Source organism: Carassius auratus, chromosome 50, assembly GCF_003368295.1.
Source record: "Carassius auratus strain Wakin chromosome 50, ASM336829v1, whole genome shotgun sequence".
Lineage (NCBI taxonomy): Eukaryota > Metazoa > Chordata > Actinopteri > Cypriniformes > Cyprinidae > Carassius > Carassius auratus.
This window is the reverse complement of record NC_039292.1, coordinates 366,921-389,795: the sequence shown is the minus strand read 5'-3', so window position 1 is coordinate 389,795 and position 22,875 is coordinate 366,921. Positions and strand designations below refer to the sequence as shown.

Sequence of the window (22,875 nt, the reverse complement as noted above, 5' to 3'; positions counted from 1 at the left end):
TTTTACACACACACACACACACACACACTTGTTTAAAAAAAAATTTGTACGGCCATATTTGGTATTTGCCAATGCTCATCTATATACTATACACTCACACACACATAATAAAAAAAAATGGTAGTATTAGTTGTTGCACTGATTAAGTGCATAAACTTAACGATATTAAAATGTGCCCTGAAGATTTTCATGACTGTATTAGTTTGAGAATACGCAACTGATCACTGAAAAAAATAAGAATTAACTCCAAAGAAAATATTTCAGTAATGAAATAATGGGGAAAATAATAACAAGATATCAAAGCTGAAAATAGTTTAAAAAAATACACAAAAATAAAGTTGCAAAAACAAAAATTTAAATGAAAACTGAAAATATAACCTAATAATAAATTAACCTTATCCAGTATATTAATGCTGTAATATTATATGAAAGTAAAACATTGCAGAATTGAAAATCGGGAAGGATGAGCTTAATTACGCTGATAAAACAATAACCAAAATACTATCAAAAACTGCAAGAAGAATCATTTAAACTTTAGAAATAACAATAAACAATAAAAACATGAAAAAAGTGTATCAAAAATGGTCCTTAAAATATGCTTAATTTTTCTTTCTATTTATTCTTTTAAATGAAGTATAATGCATGCTTGCACTCAGTGAGACTGAGATTACTGGTTGAAAGATTAGTTCCAGGGTTTTCCATCTCTAGTCACCAGAGCATTAACCATAATAAACATAGCATTTGAGAACCAAGAGTGCTAAGAGTGAAGAGAGAAGGACTCATTTGGCAGTTGGGTTTATTGATTTATTTCAGATTTATACAAAAATTCAAATGAAGAGCTATTAGTGGGAATTACTTAGGATTTACAAAATGAAGCGGAGCATTTGAAGTTGGTTTGGGATCTTGAAAAGTATTTTACAGTTTCTGTTCATGGTTGGTCTCGTAAAAAAGCTGTTCTAAAAGAGTTACAATCTTAACAGTATTCATTCAAAATACACATTTAGAGAACATGATTAAAATCTTTACAAATAAATCAAAACATACAAGAGCATTAATGAGTTAATATTAGCAAATCAGCTACTGTCCGGTGTTCACATGATGCATTCATGTCAACACAGATGCACGATGATGTTAAGTACCGGTCCTGATATAACCAAGGTCAGAGGTTAAAGGTCAAATGCGAGTGACGAAGCCCAGGCGGAGGTTGCTGGGCACCTGTAGGAGCTCTAGTGCTTGTGGTGAGGAGCAGAAGGGAAAGGTGACCTGGAAACGATACTGTGAATCCATCATCAGCTGAGACGACCCCTCACGCTCCTGAAGCAACGCCTGTTAACACAGAGACCAAACAAGGGCCAATCAGACGATGCTCCATTCTGTTCATTTCTATTACCATTCAAAAGTTTGGGGTTAAGTTTGATTTGATTGTACGCAAGTTAATGCTTTTATTCAGCAAGGATGCATTAAAGTGACAGTAAAGACCTTTATAATGTCACAAAAGATTTCTGTTTCAAATAAATACTGTTCTTTTGAACTTTCTTTTCATCAAAGTATCCTAAAAAAAAGACAAAGCATCATGGTTTCCACAAAAATATGAACGAGCACAACTGTTTTCAACAATGATAATAACACTAAATATTTCTTGAGCAGCTAATCATCATAATATACTGATTTCTGAAGATCACGTGATACTGAAGACTGGAGGAATTATGATAATAAAATTCAGCTGTGCATCACAGGAATAAATTAAATTTTACAATATATTCACATAGAAAACATTTGTTTTAAATTGAAAAAAATATTTCACAATATTACTGTTGGTGAGCAGGAGAGACTTTGTTTAATAAACGAAAAATGGTACCAACTCCAAACTTTTGAACAGTAGAGACCGTGCTTAAAAAAATAAATGAACCTACCTGCACTTTGCGGACAAACGACGGAGTGACGCGCTTTTCGAAATCATCAATGGGTGTGTAGGAGTTAAGGATTTTCACAATCTACAAAACCAGAAAACAGTCAGATTTTATAAATCATAAATTAAAAACTGACATTTTATGGCTGATGTAGCCTTCATGTAAATGAATGAAAGGCAAAGCACCTGCACAGGAGAGAGCTCGGAGCATCTCTGCTTGATCTCGGCTGCGTCTTCATCTGTGGTCTTGTTGACTTGAAGAATCCAGGCGACCTGAGAGAGCGGTCCCAGAGTTTCCATGGCACAGCTGCTCTGCAGATCCTTCTCTCGCAGCCACTCCTCCAGATAACTGATGTTACACCTGAAAGAGAAAGACGCTTCATTAAAACAGAAATACATACTACCATCTGTGCATTCATTTGTATGTGCACAGAATCACCTTTGTGCACTATTCCAGAGCACACTTCACATATCCCACAATGATGCAATGCACAATTTACTTTCCATTTCCAGTGAAGTATGAACTGAAAACAAATGAGCATCTCCACGGTGTGAATAGTGCATGTTTGAAAGAGGCAGATTATGCAAGTTTCTGGTTTTGAATTATCATGGTAGTTTATTAATTAAATTAGTTTGCTCGAATTTAGGACATACTGTAATACAATGAGTGACAGAACTATGTGCATGTTCTCTATTTATGACATTTATTTTGAAACTTTCCGAAACGTTTTTTTGAGACTTTGGACATTTTTACAACTGGATACAACTCTTTAGCCATGTAAATTAATCATAATGCATGAAATAGCATTAGAAATCCCCTTTAAACAGCAAAGACATTATGTGTCCCTGAAGCACAAAACCAGTGTTATGTCTCTGGGGTATATTTGTAACAATAGCCAAATTTATTAAACAAAATTAATTTTTCAAACATTAAGCAAAGATCATGTTCCGTGAAGATATTTAGTAAATTTCCTACCGTAAATATATCAAAACATCGTAATATGCATTGCTTAAGAATTCATTTGGACAACTTTAAAGATGATTTTCTCACTATTTAGATTTTTTTTCACCCTCAGATTCCTGATTTTCAAATAGTTGCATCTCAGCCAAAATATTGTCCGATCATAACAAGATGCAAAGATGATTTATTCATGATGCATACACCTCAATTTTGAAAAATCGACTGGTTTTGTGGTCACATTTATAGTACTACAAAACAAAAACCATGACTTCTGATCAACTCAGTGCATCCTTGCTGAACAGATCAGTAGTGTGTATATGCTGTGCATTGTGTAGTAAGGATGAAACAGATGTAGGCACCTGATCTGCATGCCCTTGCGGCAGGAGCACAGGTCCTTGCGGAGCAGAATGCTGTTGATTGATGTGGCTCCGATGAGGAAGAACAGCTGTCTAATGACCTGACCCTGCAGCTGCGGCTCCATGCCATGCTGCGTCATGCTGGTGTGAAACGCATCGAGCTGCTGAAGGATGTCTGTCACACTGAACGGCTCCGACCCGCTGTGGTCCCCGCCGTCCTCGTACACGCTGTGCGAGCGCTTACGGAAACCTGTGGGCTTCATGCTGGAGATACCCTGAAGACTCTCGTGCTCCAACATCCCAGGGACTGAACGGAGAGAGCGGATTGGTTAACGAGACGGAACAAAGGAAAAATGCATGAAATCGAACGCCAACGCATCCGTACTGATCATGGGGAAGAGCGCGTCCTCCATCACGCTGATGAACTGATGGTAGATGTTGATGGCGAGGTCGCTGAGAATCTGCCGGTGCTCTGACAGGTCGAAGTTCCTCAGGCAGTTCTTGTTCTGGCGAGGCGTGTTGTGCTTCATGAACTCCTGGTGACGGACGGGATAGAAAGGAGCTCAGTGGTTGGTTTCAGGAATGATACGAGTTAATAAGCGTTAAGAGTAGAGAGACTTCACCTCGTCTCCGCTGTACTGTTTGAGACAGTTGAGGAAGTGATATGTGTTCGAGAGCCAGAAGGACAGAACTTCGAAACTCTCCTGGTGACTCTGAAATCATAGACAGCATATAATCATCATCATAAAGTGACGTGCAGCGTGTTTTAATCACATCTCTGAGGATTCTGCAGGTCGGATGTATTCTGATCGTGTGTTTGAAAGATTCAGAATAGGCAAGTTGCAGGTTTTGAATTATCATGTTAGTTTAAGAACTGCATTAGTTTCCTCGAATTTAGGACATAATACAACGTGTGACACTAATTAAATTAAATTTATGCATTTAGCAGACGCTTTTATCCAAAGCGACTTACAGTGCATTCAGGCTATCAATTTTTACCTATCATATCATACCATATTTATTTAATTTATAGTCAAAAGAACATTATATTTTGCTTAAAGCAAATTAAGTATGTTTACAATTATTCTATTTTTGCAGTGAAATTATATTTTATTACTGTTTTTATTATTATTTTAATATTTATTGCACTGCTGTATTATTAATATATATGTATATTTAAATCAGCATTAAAGGCAATACTATAATAAAGTAAACATTACCATGTTTACAATATCATATAATCATAGTATTTATTTTTTATTGCATCTTCGTATTTGTTGTACGGCTTATAATCAGCATTAAAATCAGTACAACAAATACTATGATGACATATAAATAAATATATATATTTCTTCATGTTATATTTCTATATTATATTAATACAAATATTTAATATTTTTAATTCTATTTTGATTTTATTAAACAAATTTTGCATTGCAATAATGAGAAATCACCCACACAAAACGCATTAGAGAATAACCCTAATTAAAACCACAATCAAATCATATAAAATCCACATCTGTCAAAAACATCCAGAATAAAACCAGAATCTTTACTTATTGCAGAATATAACTGAGGCTTTTCTCTGAAGCACGGTTCACACTCAGAGCACAGCGTCTTACCGTGATCACCTCTTTGATAGCTGAGATGATGGCGTTCATGAGGGACTTGAGTTTGTTTCCGTCATTGAGGTAATCGGCGTGTCTCACACACATGAAGAGGAGATGTGCAGCCAGACCAGGGATCATCAGCACACTCACACCGCGAGGTTTCAGCTCTGCACAGTACACACCAGTGAGTAGATGAGTTATTTCTGCACATGTACACATGCTTTAAGTGCTGGATTTACCCAGTATAAGCGTCCGGATCAGCCTGCTTTCATCCTCCTTCTTGTACTCCAACATGCCCAAGTACTCTTTGGGCACAGCCGGTGCTGCTTTCTGATTGGCTGACGAGGATAGAAAACATGGAGAGGATGAGACCGGATTGGCTAAACATAAAATCGGAACGAATGAAAAGAGTTGTACCTGTCGCATGTGTCTGAAGAGCTTTGATTTGGTCTTGGAGTCGTTTTATCAGTCTGTCCTTCATGTCCAGCTGCTCCTCAAAGTCCTGGAACCAGAAGAAGGTTATCGTAAAAATTAGATTAATATTAACATATTGACTTTTTGGATCAGGAGGACACTGATTCTCGTGCCACTAACAGTCTAGTTTTAAAATGAACAATTAAATGAATTAATAAATAAATCTAAATTAAATAAAATACTTTAGAAATAAGTTTTAAATAATATATATATATATATATATATATATATATATATATATATATATATATATATATATATATATGTGTGTGTGTGTGTGTAGTAAGTATATTATAAATATATAACATTAAGGAAAATAATATTAATATTCATGAGGACAACTAACAGTCAAAGTTTTTAATTAATTAATTAAACTGCATATTCATGCATAAATAAAATAAATAAAGTATTTTGCAAGTATATTCTAAATAACGACTAATACATTTTAAGTCTAAATATATTATAAAATATAAAATTAAGCATGCTACATGTGAAAAATAAGCTTATATGAACTATTAATATACACTAAAATATATTTAATAAACAGTATATTATTTATAAAAAATTCAGCTTTCAATTTTGCATTTACTTTAACATTTTTGCATATCTCCAACCATTAATTTATGTTTTATATTGCATTATGCATGCTTTGAGGTGTGCATATGTTTATTATGCATGTCGCTTTTCTTTATGACTAAGTTGCTTTGTATAAATGAATCCATAAGAATGCAAATGTAATCATGAGCGTGCCCTTTCACACACACACACACACACCATATTCTCAGCTGTGAGACGTGATGTCTCCTGTCTGAGTTTGTTCTTGGCTTCGCTCTCTGAGAGCTGGGCTTTCTGCAGCTGCTGGTTCTCCTCCTGGAGGTCAGCCACCTGTCTCTCCATCTCTTCTCTTCTCCTCTCGCTCTCTGTGATCGTCTCCTCGAGGTGCCTGTGAACAGACGCACAACACCTGCTCCTTCAGCCTGGTGCCACAGTCTGCAGTGTAAATACAGGGTAATAAACGGCTCACCTGCGCTGCGATCGCTCCTCGTCAACAGTGAGCTGAAGCTCGTTTGATAACGCCTTTATTTTTGCTGCAACATACAATTCAAGAAGTTCAAACGTTATCATAATTGGTCCAACCTCAATAATCTAACATTATTTATTCATATACACTGCTTTAAGTCTCTTTGGCTCACCAAGACTCCATTTATTTGATCAAAACAAAGGTAAAACAGTGATATTGTGAAATATTATTACAGTTTTTAATTAAAATGATTAATTCCTCTGATGCATAGCTGCATTCAAATGTTGAAAACAGTGCTGCTTTATATTTTTGTTAAAAAAAAAAAAACATACACTTCTGATAGTTTGGAGTAGGTGAGACTAAAAAAATAAATAATATTTTTTATTCTTTAAAGACGCATTAAAATTATCAAAAGTGACAGAAAAGACAGATTTCTACTTGAAATAATTCAGCTTTGCTACCACATAAATAAAGCACATTTATTAACATATATTTAAATAGGGGACTTTTATTTTAAAAGGTAATAATATCTCACAATATAAATTCAAATTCAAATAAATGCAGCCTTCTTTCAGAAACATTCAAAAATGTTCATGATTCCAAAAGCGTATTTCAAACAGAAGCCCTTGAGTGTGACATCACATCCTGTTGCCCATATCCGCTGAGGATAATTAGCATGTGGTTGTATTCGGATGTGTTTGTCTCACCGCTCATCTCCGCGCTCTGATCTTGTAACTGGGTCTCGAGCTCTTGTTTGTGGCGGTTCAGTTCGGACACCTGCTGCTTCAGTTCTGGAATCACCTGCACACAGGAAGTCACCATCATCGCCAGCAGACGTCACACTACGCAAACAAACATCAAGTCAGAAACACAAGCGCTACCATGTTCTCGGCAGACAGACGGGCCACTTCCTGTCCGATGCTTTGGTTGACGTTGCTCTTCTCTTGAAACAGAGCTTGAAGCTGCTCGTTCTCTTTGTTTAAATGTTCGTTTTTGAACACCAGAGCTTCCAGCTGACTCTTATAAGTCTCCTTTTGCTCCCGCTGCTGAGTTTCCATCACCCTGAGATAGAAGGACAGACAATTTGATGGAAAAATAAACACTACGGACTAAATGACAAAAACTTTAGAGGTCATACTTAGCAGCTTTCTCCATGGCTTCAAAAGCAGCGAGAAGATCAGCTCCATCATCATTATCTAAAGCTTCTTCATTAAGTCTGGAGTTAAAGAGACAATTCGATTAAAGCAGATCAAGAGTGTGCCCAATAACAATCAGCAATCCCAATATTTTCACACACCTCTGGATGAGAATTTCCTCTTTAGCTTCGCCGAGCAGCTGTCTGGCGATCGAACTCATCTTAGCTGAGGGCATTATAAAGGGTAGAGAGGCTTTAGTCGAGTCATTGAAACATCATGTAAAGACGGTCCACGGAGTGTGTTGTGTACCTCTGGCTTGTAGATTCTGAGCTCTCAGGGTTTTATCAGCTTCAGCTCGCTGCATCTGCAGGCTGTTGATTTCTTTGCGTAAATCTGGGATGACCTTCAAATTGAAAAATAAATTAAGAAATAAATAGTAAACGTCTCTTTAATTTGCAAGAAGTGCTAACTAGTGCTTCAGAGTTGGCAAAAGAATAAAGTTGTAGTTTTTTTAGTCTGGGTTTTAGGATCTGAAGGACAATATGCAACAAGTGCATACACAAACAAACAAATAAACAAATAAATCCACATTTCCAAAAATTTAAAAAAAAAAAAAAAAAAAAAAAAATATATATATATATATATATATATATAAGCATGTGTGTATAAAAATAATCAAATATCAAATAATCAAAATGTACAAGAACATAAATATTTAAAGGAATACATAAATAAACAAATGGAAGAATTCATACAAACTGATTAAAAATGATAGGATTCTTTCAAATTAAGATATCTAAATGAAAATACATAATTTTACATTTACTTAGAATTTTGCATTTATTTCAACATTATTGCATTTCCCCAACCATTTGATTAATAATGCATTGTTTTTTTTGCATTGATTGATTTAATGGATTATTCGTATTTCATTTATATATTCATGCATATTAATTTATTTATTCTTTTTGCATGGTCATCCTTCATGTTAGGCTATGTCTTGCAAGCATTATAATTAAACTGCATTATGTACTTGTTCTTAAACTTGGGAAATTTGTAAGAAGCAAGAGAAGGAAGAGTGAGCGGTGTGATGCACCTTGACGTGTTTGGTGAGCTGCAGCACTTGTTCCTGTAGTTCTGCATTGACCTTCTCGTCCTCCTCCACCTGCGTCTGGAGCCTGATCCGCTCCTCTCTCAGTCTTCGGCTTTCCTCTTTCAGTGCTACCATCTCTTTATCCCAATCTTCCTTCTGGAGCTCACTGTTGTGCTCCGCCACCCTGACACAACAGAGAACCGATTTAACACAAGACAAAGCTCTGACTTATAGCCTAAAAATCTATTATTTTCCATGCAAACTATTTAAAAGTCAGGTTTGTTTCTCACAAAGCAACTTCTGACACCCACTTCTTGACTACTTTTATGTGCTTGACATGTTCACCATCCACTTGCAATAATATGAGCGGTTTGGATATATTATCATGAGTTCCACGGAGGAAATGAACTCATGTTTGGAAAGATATGAGAGTGAGTAAATGGTTTGTGGGTGAACTATTCATTCAGAAAACACTCTTACTTTCTGAGTCTCTCCTCTCTTTCTAAATCCTCCATCAGTTTTCTCTTTACGTCCTCAAATTGATCTGGAAAACAAATGTTTCATGAGTTACAGTCGCACACTCTTCATGAGCAGTGTTTTAAAGCCAGTTCACTCGTCACCTTGCATCTTCAGACTCGTCTCTTTCAGTTTCTGCTCCAAAGCCTTACTCGCCTCAGTTAGTTTCTCTTTGTCATTCTGAAGCAGAGCGATTGTCTTGGAGAAGAGAACAAAGTGAGCACTCTCATAAACCAATAAAGTGGGTTATTATATACTTATATCAGTGTTATTTGATAAACATGACTCAGTGTAACATTGCAACTAAAGTAAAAGAGCTTTAAGTGTAATAAAAACACAGATTTGAGAGCATTAGTGCAACCGAAGGTGTCTGAATAAACAATAAGCGCTGCATGAGGTCGAACACATCTAGTATCTTCACCTGATTGGCCTCTTCTGACTTAGTTCTCGCCCTCTCTTCTAAAGCTGCCATCTCATTGGTTAGCTTTCCAAGCTCCGCCTCCAGGGCCTGGATCTTTTCTAGTCCTTGAGCACGAGCATTAGACAAACTGGTGAGTCTCTCCATAAGGCCTCGGTTCTCTTTATTCTAGAAGAAGTGAAAGAAAGGTTTAGTATTTGCAGAGACACTGCAGAAAATTATTTATTTAGCGGGTCTTAATTGTCTTTATTGTAAGTTTTTAAATAGTTGACATTTAAATTCAAGCATGTGGCAGTTGTTTTTATTTAAAAGTGATTTACTGTGCTTTCAAAGTATACGCTTTTATCAGCAGTGTGACTTTTATTATTTATTAATATTTTGAATTAGCCTTTATTTTAATATTTAAATTTTTGTTTTGTGTGTTTTAGTAAATTTGCACCTTGCACCTCGTCATTTGTATTATTTTTTGGGGTTGCTATTAGTATTTTTATTTTATTCATTTATTTATTTATTTATTTTAATAATTTTAATGCTTCACCTTATTATTTCAGTTAATTTCCTAGGGTACATTTTTAGGGTTTTCGTGTAAAAGTTTTAATGTTTTAATCAAATATTTCAATTCTATTTTAACAATCATCAGTATGCGTTTATTTGGAAATCAAACCTATGAGATGCTTTATTTACTTTGGAATAAGTTACATATTCATGTAGTAACAACAACAACAAAAATCTCTTTAAAATCGATTTTTTTTTTCTAACAAGCAGCAATAAGTTTAAATGGACACCGAATAGAGCCCAGCGATCTCAAAAGTCTCCTCTAGAGTTTTAAAAGAGATCTCAATACTATCAAAGTCTGCGATCAAAAGTGAGAGATCTCTATATTAACTCAAACATTTCTCATCCAACAAACATTTATTTTATAGCTCTCTAAAATAAATGTGCAATGTGCAATTTATGTGCAATAAATAATTTCAGTTTAACGGCGTTAACATGGATTGATGCAATTAACGTTTTTGGAGTTTTAGAGAGAAACGTTTGAGACAAAGTGCATGACAAAGGAACCTTCCCTCTCTGTTTTCTGATCGTACCTGCTCTTCTATTTTCTTGCGCAGCTGCTGGACTCGGTACGAGAGCTGCACGTTGATGACCAGCCGTCGCATGGTTTGAAAGCGACGGCGCGCCAGCCAAGCTCGCGCGTATTTCTGCAGAACCACAGCCTTGTGTGCCGCCACCATCTGAAATAACACACAAACACTCACAATCAAATGAGTGACCTTCATGAAACACTTCACGCAAAATGACAAACGCGGAGACTCTGCCTTTCTGTAGCGCTTGCGGGCCGTCCATCCTCTGGTGTAGGCCTGGATAATGACGGCTGCCCTCAGGACGAGCTGATAAACCCTCCGGACCAGATACCCACGACAGTGTCTCTGGATCACCACAGCGGCCCAGGCCTGCTTCAGCGCCACAGCTGTTATACAGCGTCTGCAACAGCACGGTGAAAACACAAGACGAGTTCATGCATTGCATTGCAATTGTCTATGTAAACATTTAACAGATTGACATCTTTGGTTGCATCACATCGGCCAATTGTTGTGTCTTGCTGCATTTTAAAATTCAATGCAATTTAATTTATTTGTATAGTGCTTTGTTTTCACAATACACACTGCTTTACAGAAATTGCATGTGTCTACATTACAATTTAATGACTAAAGTGACAAATTTGACTTGATGCATCCTGAACGGTCAGGGTTATTGTAATATGAATTAAAATAAACTTCAACTGAAATGGAATTTAAAAAAACACATCCTTTTTTTTTTTTTTTTTTTTTAGACTTAGTGAAACCACCTGATCAACTAAAATAACTAAAACTTAAATAAATCTAAATGCATTTAAAAACGGCATTAAAAATGGCAAAAACACACAACAAAATTACTAAAAACCTGAACAAAAATATACAAATTAAATAGGAAATATAAAAATGTTAAGTTTTAAAATAATTAAAAATATTAATTAAAATTATAAATAAGGTAATAACAGTTTAAAATTCAATATATGTTTTATGGACTGCTTCTATGGTGCATCTGTGTACATGATCGCTGAAAAGTTTAGGGAGAGTATTTCTTCTTTTCTTTTTTTTATTCTGCAAGAATGCATTAAAAGATCAAAAAGTGACAATAAAGCAATGCATGTTACGAAACATTTCTATTTAAATAAATGATGTTCTTTTGAATTTATCAAAGAATCCTAAAAAAAAAAATGCATCACGGTTTCCACAAAAATATGAAGCCGCATAACTGTTCTCAGCATTAATAATAATCAGAAATATTTCTTAAAACAGCATATTAGAATGAATATTGAAGGATCATGGGACACTGAAGAGCATTGCATTACACTTGAACTAAAACTGCATTTATGTTTAACACTATTACTGTATTTTGTAGTTTTGGATTGCTAGTGCTCTGGAAACCCTCACCTGATCTGTTTCTTTCCACGCACGTACTGTTGGATAGTGATGGCCGCTTGTCTAATGTGGAGGAACCTGCGTCTCTGCCTCCAGCCCCTCACGTGCTTCTGGATGGTCACGCAAGCCGCTCGAAGATGATCCAAACGCAGCTTCTCCAGGTACGCCACCTGTCCCGCCCGGAAGAAGATCTTACTCCGACCGAACTTGTACTGGTTGGAATCCTGTAACGGAGCAGAGATGGGTTTATTCGGAGCATGGCTGAAGAACACGAGCTGTCAGATGAAGCACAGTGTGCTTGTCTTACAGGAATGAGTCTCTGCAGAACCGTCTTGCACGTCTGCTTCTTCTCTCCCAGCTTCAGCTCCGCCTGGCTCATCAATATACTGTAACGGCTGTAAAACTCTATGTACGTCCATCTGTGAAGATGAGAACTGGACCAATTAGTGATGAGAAGGAAACCTGGGTTGGTTGGATTTTCTGATGTGATTTGATTACTAGTTTTTCTTGAGAGTTTTGTTGAATTTTCCACTATAATAATAATTAAAATAAAAAATTACAAATTCTCACAAAATTGTGTCTAGGTGAAAAAAAAGTAGATTAAAAAATAAATAAATAATTAAAACATAAGATAGAGATAAAAAAATATATATTTTATGACACTGTTGCATTATTTTCTTGATATATTTAAACACATTTTCAGATGATTTAGATGATTACTCCAGTTTTTCTTGAGTTTTGTTGAATTTTACACAATTTAAAAAATATAATAATTAAAAGATTATCACAAAATTGTGTCTAGGTGAAAAAAAGTAGATAAATAAATAAATACATATTTAAAACATAAGATAGAGATAATAATAAAAAAAAAAATATATATATATATATATATATAATTTTTTTTATTTTTTATTTATTATTATGATACTGTAACATTATTTTCTTGATATATTTAGACACATTTTCAGATGATTTAGATGATTACTCCAGTTTTTCTTGAGAGTTTTGAAAAATTTTCTCAAAATTGTGTCTAGGTGAAAAAAAGTAAATTAAAAAAATCTATAAATATTTAAAACATAAGATAGAGATAAAAAAAATCAGAAAAAATAAATTTTCTGACACTGTAGTATTATTTTCTTGATATATTTAAACACATTTTCAGATGATTTAGATGATACAATTATTATTACTTTTTTTATATTACATAAATAGTTTCTGTCATTTCCAGTGTTTTACGAAATTTTAAATAAATGCATTAAATAAAAATGATTAAATAGAAAACCTCACAAAGCAAAAATAATCATAATGATCCTAATTATAAGGTTTCTTAATTATCCTAAATACAGGATTTTCCTTAAGCAAAATATAATATCTTATGATTTTGAAGTAAAATATGTCCTCTTTTGTCTTTTTAATATTTATTTTCTTATATTTCTATTTAGCTTTAATTTATTACATTTTTCAGTTATAGTAATTTAGCCAAGGCAACATTTAAGAATTTCATAAGGTTCCGAAAAAACTTTTTTTTATTATTATTTTATTTTCCAATTTTATTTAAACTAAATTGCACTAATTTTAGTTCTAGTTAACAGATGCACTAATATCCTTTACAAATATTTCCCTATAGATATGCTTTCCTTTATACTCCTGTGTTCTGCGTCTCTAGGAAAGTCACAGAGCCTTTACAGAACTGTTCAAAATGAAGTTAAAAATGGCAGATAGTGATGCACGGAGAGCTTCGATCACCTGGACGGGTAACTCTGGGCACTGATCCGGATGGTCTCCAGCACACCACAGGCTCTCAGCTGCTGCACCACACGCTTTGAGTCGTACCTGAGCAAACACACACACTAATAAATGCACTGCATACAAAAAAACACTAATAAAATCATTTGAGCTGTGCCTGACTTACTCAAAAGCCAGTTTCTCCTCATTGGGTTTAATGCAGCGCACATAATGAGGTGTTGTAGCATTCAGCGTCTCCATTAACAGGTACAAGGAACTTCGAAACTAGATAACACGTATAATCTTTCAAAATGAGTTCATCAGCCAAGCAGACGCTAATATTGTCTGTGGTTTTGTACCTTGTCTCCTACAGTGGTCCTCAGCTGCTTGTTCGAAGCTTTGACTCTGGGTTGTGCCGGCGACACCTTGATATTTTTATGGCTTGAATTTGTTTCCTCCTCTTTAAAAAAATCTGCCAAGAGAGCATTCTGAAAACAACACAGAAATTAGATGAACAACATTATAATGGCATTAAACCTCATTAAGGGAGCTATTAGATTGATACCTGACTAGTGCGCATGATGTCCACAAGCTCTTCATACAGAGTGTCTCTGTTCTTCTCCAAAAACCCTTTACACTGGTATTCTACCTGAAAAAAAAGTTTAGTTGTTTATGCACCTTCTTTTCCGTTTTTAAGACTGTATAGAGATGTCATAGTCTCTCACCTTATCAGCAAAATGCTGGATCACAAAAGAGTCGTTAGACATTCGGGGTTTCTCAAACAGCGGCCTTGAGCCTAGAAAGTTGTACAGCTTTTGCAGCCAGTTTTTATCAGTGCCCTGCAGGAACTGTGGGAGAGCAAAAACTATTTAGTAAGTGCAAACAATATTCATAATGATCCCTAAATATGGATTTCTTTAAGCAAAGTTTAATATCTTATTTCTTCCTTTTGATTTTGAAGCAAAATATTACCTGGACATGTTCTTGACAGGTTTCATAAAATTATAAAACTGCATTACATCACTTTAGATATCAGAGTTACGTTAATATTTTTAAAGTTTTAAGCTTTAGTAATTTTGTTATGTGCTTTTGTAATTAAATTTTTTTGTCATTTTTATTTTCATTTAAAAAAAAAGAAATTTTTCATATTTTGTACATTTTTCTACATTTTGTTTTAGAAATTTTGTATTTCAACCTAAAAAAATTATTTAAGTTAAAGTTATTATAAAATGAGACAATTAGGAGTGTAAAAAACCCCACAAATGAGATCCTTTTATTGAGATTAAATGAAGATTAAGTAGAAACTCTGGAGACATTTCACAATTTCTCAGCAAATTCTCCTAAAACCTGTTTATCTAAATTATTTGTGTCCTAACCAAGTACATTTTCAGTCCTTGACACAGTAAAAAATAACTTAGCCAATCAGAAAACATCTGCTGCTTAATATTTAGCAATGTGATGTGCAATTTTGAACCAATGAGATTCAATTGTGGGCAGGGCTCTGTTTAGCTCCGCCCACATTTGAATCTCATTGGTTCAAAATCACAAGCTGCAACTGTAATATAAAACACCATGTTCATTCACGGTTTAAAGCAGGTTAAGACTGAATATTTTATCCTCAGAGTTATTCTCACCAGACACTCCTCATCCAAAAGGTCCAGAATGCCCATCTTAGCCTCGATGAGATCAATAACGGGCTGATTGTCATAGAAATCAATCAGCGTCCAGGGAATATCCTCTTTCATGTACTCCTCCTGCTCCAGTTTAAACACGTGCTGATAGGATGATAATCGGAGACATGTTTTTATAAGTTCCACTACAAATCAAGTTTAATTCGTGGAAAGGTGACACAGATGAACCCACCAGGTTGAACTGCTGCTGCAGCTTCTCGTTGGCGTAGTTGATGCAGAACTGCTCGAAACTGTTCACATCAAAGGTCTCAAATCTAGAGGAAGACAAAAAGCCAAAACGTTAGCCTCCACACAAATGTGCAATAATGTTCTGTTTATTACAAGCATAGTGCAGTTTAGTCATCTGCCAATGCTTGTGCTCTTTAAAGCAAGATGGTTTCTGATTGGCTGCCGATGTTTTTATCGTACATCAGATGGGAAAACACTCACTCTGGAAGGGATTTCAAGGGATTTTCATATATGTTTACCGTTATAGTTATCGTTCTTGGTGTGAAAGGGCCTTAATTTAGTCTATGGCTCATGCAAACAGGGTCTAAAACTAGCATTTTGTTGCTTGTACTATAGAATATTTACCGGCCATATGCATTTTTTACCAGCCATTAAACTGTGTGTGCATTATTTCCTTGAAAAACATGCAGAAAAAAATGAGGAAACAGATCTAATTGCAATTTTCACAACTCAGTTTTAGTACTACTTCTATTACTAATAACAATTAAAATAATAATAAAGTAGAAATATTTAATTTAAAACAAAACAAAATTTGAGAACTGAAAAAAATTTCATGGTTGTTTTTTTGGCTTTGCTTTCAAACATTGAAACAATAGAGCTTTTATTTTGGCGGGAAATTTACGTCATCATGAGTGGCTCATTTGTAAAGATCTCATAGCAGTGCATCAGATTACATTTCAGACTTTGCAATTTGATACTGGTTTGCACCAAACCATATCACGTTTTGAGGCATTTTTAGCATTTTTTGTCTAACTGGCGAGTAACAGGGTCTCATTAACTTACCACCGCCAATTTTACTTGATTTGGTGGCAAGTGTTAATTTTAGGCCCTGCATGCAAATATACATTTCAAGCTGTCATACCCATAAATATCCAACACCCCAATAAAAGAATGTTGTTTCCCAGGGATCATTAGAGCCTGGTTGATCTTGTGGATGACCCAGTCGAAAAGATGGGCGTAGATGTGTTTGGCAAGGGCATCACGAGCGTTAATGGCACGCTCCTTGGGCTGTGGTTTCACCACCGTCTCTGCTGACAGGACTATCCGTCTGTGACACAGCCAGCGGCTCATGTTGTCCATTTTGACGCCCATCAGCTCACAGAAAATGGCCAAGTGAGGGTCTCTGGACTGGAGAGAGAGCAGAATGAACTTCTGATGAAACACCCTGATTCAGCCTGATTCGGCCTGATGTCAATTATCAACATAAAACATATTCCTTACACCGATGGACGATTTCTCAGAGCCGTTCTCTTTGATTACCACGTTGCCCAGATGCAGAATCGCAGCGAGCACCTTAAACACGTCAGCCTGAAAACTGTCCTTAAGACCTGGAGAGAAACACTGCATCAACACGGCTGAAGGAACAACAGAAGATTTGCGCTCGTTCATATATATGATCAAAATAAAGCTGACGCGTGTGTCACCTAGTAGACTGAAAGTCCTGCGTGTTTCTGCCATGTCAGCGCGGTCGTCCACACCTTCGATCTCCGTCTCACCTCCCACACGTGTGTAATTAAACTTGTCTGCGGACACTAATGAAAACATGAACTTAATTACACTTCAACCAGAGTTATGAGCAGGAGTTATTTTAGTGTGTGTACTGTATGCTCCCTAATATTGCAAGATAGATAGATAGACTCCCTGAACTCTACTATTCAAATACTATTCACATAAAATTCAACGTCACATAACATGTAAAGAAACACTCACACAGTCTTAAGCCTTTAAACTCCGGCTGGTTTGCACATGCACACATTTGGTAGAAGATGTGATAATTTCTCTCATTCTCTGACTGCCGGAGAACAAATCAAATATTAGGAGTTTTGCACCTTTATTTCATTCTGTTATTTCAAGTCTACAAACCGCGAAAAGCATCTCTCACCTGAAAAACCACCCTTGACTTTTCCAGGAGGTATGTCCTCATGTTGGCTCCGATGATTTGGTATCTTTTGTCGAAGCTGATCTCAGTGTACTTCCCAAATCGACTGCTGTTGTCATTTCTGGTTGTTTTTGCATTTCCAATGGCCTGCAAACACATCCGATATTGCTAACTATATTAGATAAGGATGTTTATGATGATCTGATCCTGATGGTTTGTTTTACCTCAGTGATTGGGTTGGATGCCAAAACCTTGTCCTCCACCCGGGATTTGCTGCCAGATTTGCTAACCACAGCGAAGTACCTCATAGCATAGCGAGCAGATACGGTCTTTCCAGCCCCGGACTCACCGCTCACAATGATGGACTGATTTTTGCCATTCCTGCAGTTTGAACAAAAAAAATGGGTCTTGTTTTGATCTAAGCTTTTTAAACCTGTACAGTTGGTTAATTTGGGATATGTTTGTGCCAAGACTTTCTCAATCAACCAAGACTTATAGAGATAGTTTGATTAATACAACATAATACTTCACCTGGCCATTTGTTTGTAGGCCTCTTCAGCAACAGCAAATATATGAGGGTCCAGGTCGCCCATATTTTGACCCGAGTAAGCATGAATGACTGCATCTCCATAGATAGGAAGAGTTTTGTATGGATTGACTGCCACCAGGATAATTCCTAAAATTATAAATATCATGGTGAAGTGATCAAATCAGCGAAGGAGGTACACGTTAATGAAACAGAAGACCTACCGCAATATGTGTAGATGATTTTGGACTCGACAAATCGGACTTTGAGGTTGTGAAGCACGGCCGGCTCGTGAAGGTAACTGAGGGCCGTGAGGTCATTCTCACCCACCAGGATGTCCGGGTTTCGGAGGGGTGGCAACTTCTCACCCCCTTCCAGAGGATACTGCAACTCCTGCAAGAGAGGTTCACGAAGAGAGCCATTGACTTCATTCCTGGACGAATCAGCCGTTTGAACGAATCGTATGAATGAATGAATCGCCCGATGACGTTCTCATTAACACATTTACTGCCACGTGCTGGCATTTTTCGTTTCTAATTTACGAAAAATAACTAATAATTGTATATTTATTTCTATATCATCCTGGGACCCAGGCACAGACATTTGTCCTCTGTAGAGGACATTATAATTTAGTGCATTTCTCTGAGAACATGCAGGGCTTTTTAGAGATATTAAATGGGTTTGATCATAAACGCAACTTCTCCTTGGTCTTTAAATATCACTGATATTGCAACGCTATCTCACGAGCAATTCGTACGAATTTTACGAGGTGGCTTATTCGTACGAATTTGTACGACCTCACTCGTACGATTTTATAGGATTTGTCTAAACCCCAGTGACGGTTATGTTTAGGGGCAGGGTTAGGTGTAGGTCATTCGAGTTGTGCAACTCGTAAAATACGTACGATTTGGCAAAAATCGTATGAATTTGTACAAGTGTGGTCGTACGAATTCGTACGAATAAGCCACCTTGTAAAATATGTACGAATCGCCATGAGATCGGGTTGGATAGATCAAATTAAGCACTCTTAAGGAAATATGTTAATATTTTGTATTTAGCATGTCAATCGAACAAAAATTCACACTGTTTGTCGTAAATAAACATCTCGGAAAAATATTAAGGGGTTTCAAATCGGAATATGAGTTTTTGTTACGAAACGGGGCATAGTTTTCATTCATGTCTTCTGTAGAGGAAACAAGGACAAAAATTACAGATCAACATTCCTATGAAATATAAGATATAATTATGAAAATGTTGCCAAGTTATTACTACCATTATTACACTTTTTTCCAATATGGGTTGCATCAAGAACACATTAAATGCAAATTAGATGATGCAATGTATAGATACATTAAATCAAATGGGAATATCAATTTATTAATATTTTATGCACATATTCTATAAAGTACAGTAGTAAATCAAATCATTCTGTTATCTTTCATAACATAGTGGAGAATCATCTTTGTACAAAATTTGGCTAAACATAGCCTGAAAACTAAAAACTGATTGGTGAATGAAAAAAACTAAATAATTGTTTTTGCCTATACATGCCTTGTCATGTCGATTAATTTTTTTGAATAACTTAGACCTGCATAGAATAAAATATGATTAAAATATATATATTTGTTTAATATTGTTTTTTTTCTGAATTTGTTTCTTATGCTCCAACAAATGCAATGAAATAAAAAATGGGTCTCTTGAGGATATTAATTAAAAATATGAAAATTTTAATCCATATTAATACAAAAAATTATAAAGGAGGCATCTCCTCCCAAAATAAAACATAAATATATTCCTTGTTAATGCCACTTTTTGTTAAATCTGCTTGATGCTTTTATCATTCCATAAAGTGATGTCTTTAAATTATATTTTGGGGTTAATTTCTAAACCACTTTGATTCAGTAATTAATTTCTGGTTAATAAAAAAAAAATGAATTGCCATATTGTATAATTAATTAGATTCAAATGTTTAATCATTTGACAGTGAAATTTCATTTCTGACACTGTATCTTTTTAATATTAACATTTATATTTCATGTCATTTAAGGTCAGGTGACCAACTTTCACCATGAAATAAAATTTTAACATTTTAAGATAACTTTAACTTTTTTTCATCAATTTTCAAATGGAAATCAACAAAAATCTAAACAACAACAACAACAAAGAACACTTCCCTTATCAGTTATTTGGACATCATTGAAGGTGCTGCAATGAACCACTGAAGAACCTTGATAATGCAGTGCATTATGTATAATATTACTTCAGAAGTCCATAATTAGCTGTTGAATTATGCGTCCTACCGTCCCATCCTCCAGCTGTAGCTCCAGCACAGTCTCACCAGTCTTGAAATCTGCCCGAATCTCCGCAGATTGCCAAACATGTTCCGCGTCAGGGATCCACACCCTGTTATACTACAACACAAAACTCACATTACACACTTTATTCCATAAGACTTGGACTGTGGCTTATGTTTTAGCGCTTTTACCAAATACAAACGAATAGGAACGATGACCATATGTCACAACTGTAACTAAGCTTGAATCAGTAACGTTGAGACTTCGACAAGACTATTATCTCCTCAAATGCATGCATGATAGGCTAAAATATCACTTGCTAAAATACCTCTCAAAAGTGAAGCACCTGCTGAGCATACCTTTGTATACAACTCCGACAGAGCCATGGCAACAGGAGTCGAGTCCCCTTCGCACAGATTTATTTCATATCAAAGGCACTTTCTCAATATACTTATAGGAGAAACTAATATTCATATGCTTAAGTTTTTAGCCATGGCACCAGCTGAATGTCTGGAAATGACGGTGGGAACTTCCTCGCTCACCTGCGATCCCCGGCGAAACTACGACTCCTACTATAGTGAAGGAGAGCTGATTAATATTCATGAGCGTCATTAACATACAAGGAACACGCATTAATATTCATGAACACGTCTTTGTCGCTGTTTTTCTGCGTTGTATTTCACTTTGTCAGTACATATGGACCTACAAAAAAATATTTGAAAAAGTTAATAAAAGAATAATAATTCTCAATTTTTAAATAAACTCCCAAAGTTTAGCAGGGAAGACAAAAAAATTGGCAAAGAAACACGGATAGAAAAATATAACAATAATGAAAGCATTTTTGTACAGGATTATATTTTAAGTTATGGTCGCGTATGTGATTTAATATAATACATGGAATACTAATACCATTAATTATTTTAAAAAAGTAACTTTTAATAAGGTCTGCGTATCACCTATTTAATATTCATGAGATTATTCTTCGCCATAGTGCGGTGCGCGTCGCGAACTTTGACTGCGTCCCACTGCGCGCGAGGTAGTCTCGTGACGCTTTGCTTACCGTAGGGGAGTGTTCATTTGAACAAGGATTTGAGAGCAAAGGAACAGGATACTGCTCTTACTCATTCAGGCAATGAGAGCACAAGTATGCGGACATATCATCCAGCTGATCGGATGTGAAGACAAGTGTTTTTTTTTTTTTTTAGATATTAAAATACAAAAAACAATTAAGCTAAATAATTGCACATTAAATTTTTTTTTATATTTCAGTCACAGATTGCATGCATAGTTTATATACATGCATTATATATACATGAACTGAACTGCAACAAGAAGCACAAATGAATCTTTATCATAAAATTGAGATTTTTATTTCAATATGTTTAAACTAAAAATATTTACAGAATGTGAAGCCTTTATTCCTTCTGTTTTGAAGTGAATCCATCTGAATCATCAGTTCAAATGGCATCAGTACAGTGACAATATAAAATGTCTTTACACAGAAATTAGGTCAAATGCTATGCAGGCGAGAAGGAAAAGTGAAACCTGCTGCATACAGAGGATGTTAGATCATCAAGATCAGTATGTGCAAAATCAGGTAAGACCAGTTCGTCCTCTCCGCCGTGCTGGAAAATGCAAAAATAAAAAGAATCTGTGGAGTTTTAAAAAGACAGTTTCATTTAATGTTATGTAGTACACATTTCCAGTAAAAAAATAAACTGTTTAAATCTCTAGAATTACCAACAAAATAAAAAGATCTACTTAAGAGTCAAATTATCTTCACATTAATATTCGTCTTGTAAGTTTTGGCTTATATGTGACATAATTAAATGGCATATTTTGATGGTTAATGTTAGACACAGTACAACATCAAGCAATATTGCAGGATTTCTAATAAGGTATAGGAAAGTAATCCCATCCAATGAAAAGCATCCTGAATTAATCCAAAACAGATTACGTTCACTGCTCACTCAGTGACTGAATCTATAGTATACTGTATTACCACATTAATCAGCTTTTTCCAGCATGGGGAAAATAATACTTTACAATATTGTGTTACTCCATTAAGAGTAACTAATTGGATTTCTTAGTTACTTTTATGGAAAGTTATACATTATTTTACTTTAAAAGTAATCTGATTACATAACTCCCATTGTCATCCTTTACCCCCGACATTTTAACTTTACATCTGCTCTATTCATATTAATCAAAACTCTTAAGATATTTTGTATGATTCTGAATTATTAGGGTTTTTTTGTGATGAAAAATCGCATGTCCTTCTGAATATATTGTTGTAGGACTATGTAAACATACAATACTTCAAAATAAAGTACAGAGCTCTGATTTGTAAACAAACAAAACCGTTTGCTTCGAGCATTCTTCTTTTATCAACTCTTGAATGTAGGTAAGTTTCATAAAAAAGCAACATTTTTATAAAAAAGATGAAGAAAATCGCATTTTTATCAAACACTAACGTTACATCTGGATCATATGCAAACATGCTTCCAGCAACACCCCTAAAGCTTCACAGACGCCATTTCACTCAGTAATATCAAGCAGGTTTTCATTTATAT

The 22,875-nt window shown here is 35.3% G+C and overlaps 1 protein-coding gene across 1 annotated transcript; it reads right to left on the bottom strand.

Moving 5' to 3' along the window:
- Positions 1 to 789: 789 nt before the first annotated feature.
- Positions 790 to 20,855, bottom strand: myo5c (myosin VC). Its single transcript, XM_026238414.1, has 41 exons — positions 20,662 to 20,855; positions 20,309 to 20,419; positions 18,233 to 18,401; positions 18,014 to 18,158; positions 17,707 to 17,863; positions 17,486 to 17,629; positions 17,314 to 17,395; positions 17,028 to 17,135; positions 16,825 to 16,931; positions 16,466 to 16,731; positions 15,548 to 15,629; positions 15,319 to 15,459; positions 14,410 to 14,532; positions 14,250 to 14,333; positions 14,044 to 14,172; positions 13,872 to 13,969; positions 13,706 to 13,792; positions 12,267 to 12,378; positions 11,972 to 12,183; positions 10,814 to 10,979; positions 10,583 to 10,729; positions 9,498 to 9,662; positions 9,181 to 9,274; positions 9,041 to 9,104; positions 8,564 to 8,744; positions 7,777 to 7,870; positions 7,629 to 7,692; positions 7,470 to 7,547; positions 7,213 to 7,393; positions 7,039 to 7,132; positions 6,335 to 6,398; positions 6,085 to 6,253; positions 5,254 to 5,338; positions 5,076 to 5,174; positions 4,849 to 5,003; positions 3,850 to 3,939; positions 3,612 to 3,762; positions 3,230 to 3,533; positions 2,096 to 2,270; positions 1,914 to 1,994; positions 790 to 1,326 (listed from the first exon to the last, which is right to left on the bottom strand). Exons 1-41 carry the CDS (start codon positions 20,686 to 20,688, stop codon positions 1,174 to 1,176), a joined length of 5,238 nt encoding a protein of 1,745 aa, XP_026094199.1. The 5' UTR covers positions 20,689 to 20,855; the 3' UTR covers positions 790 to 1,173.
- Between the last annotated feature and the right edge of the window lie 2,020 nt (positions 20,856 to 22,875).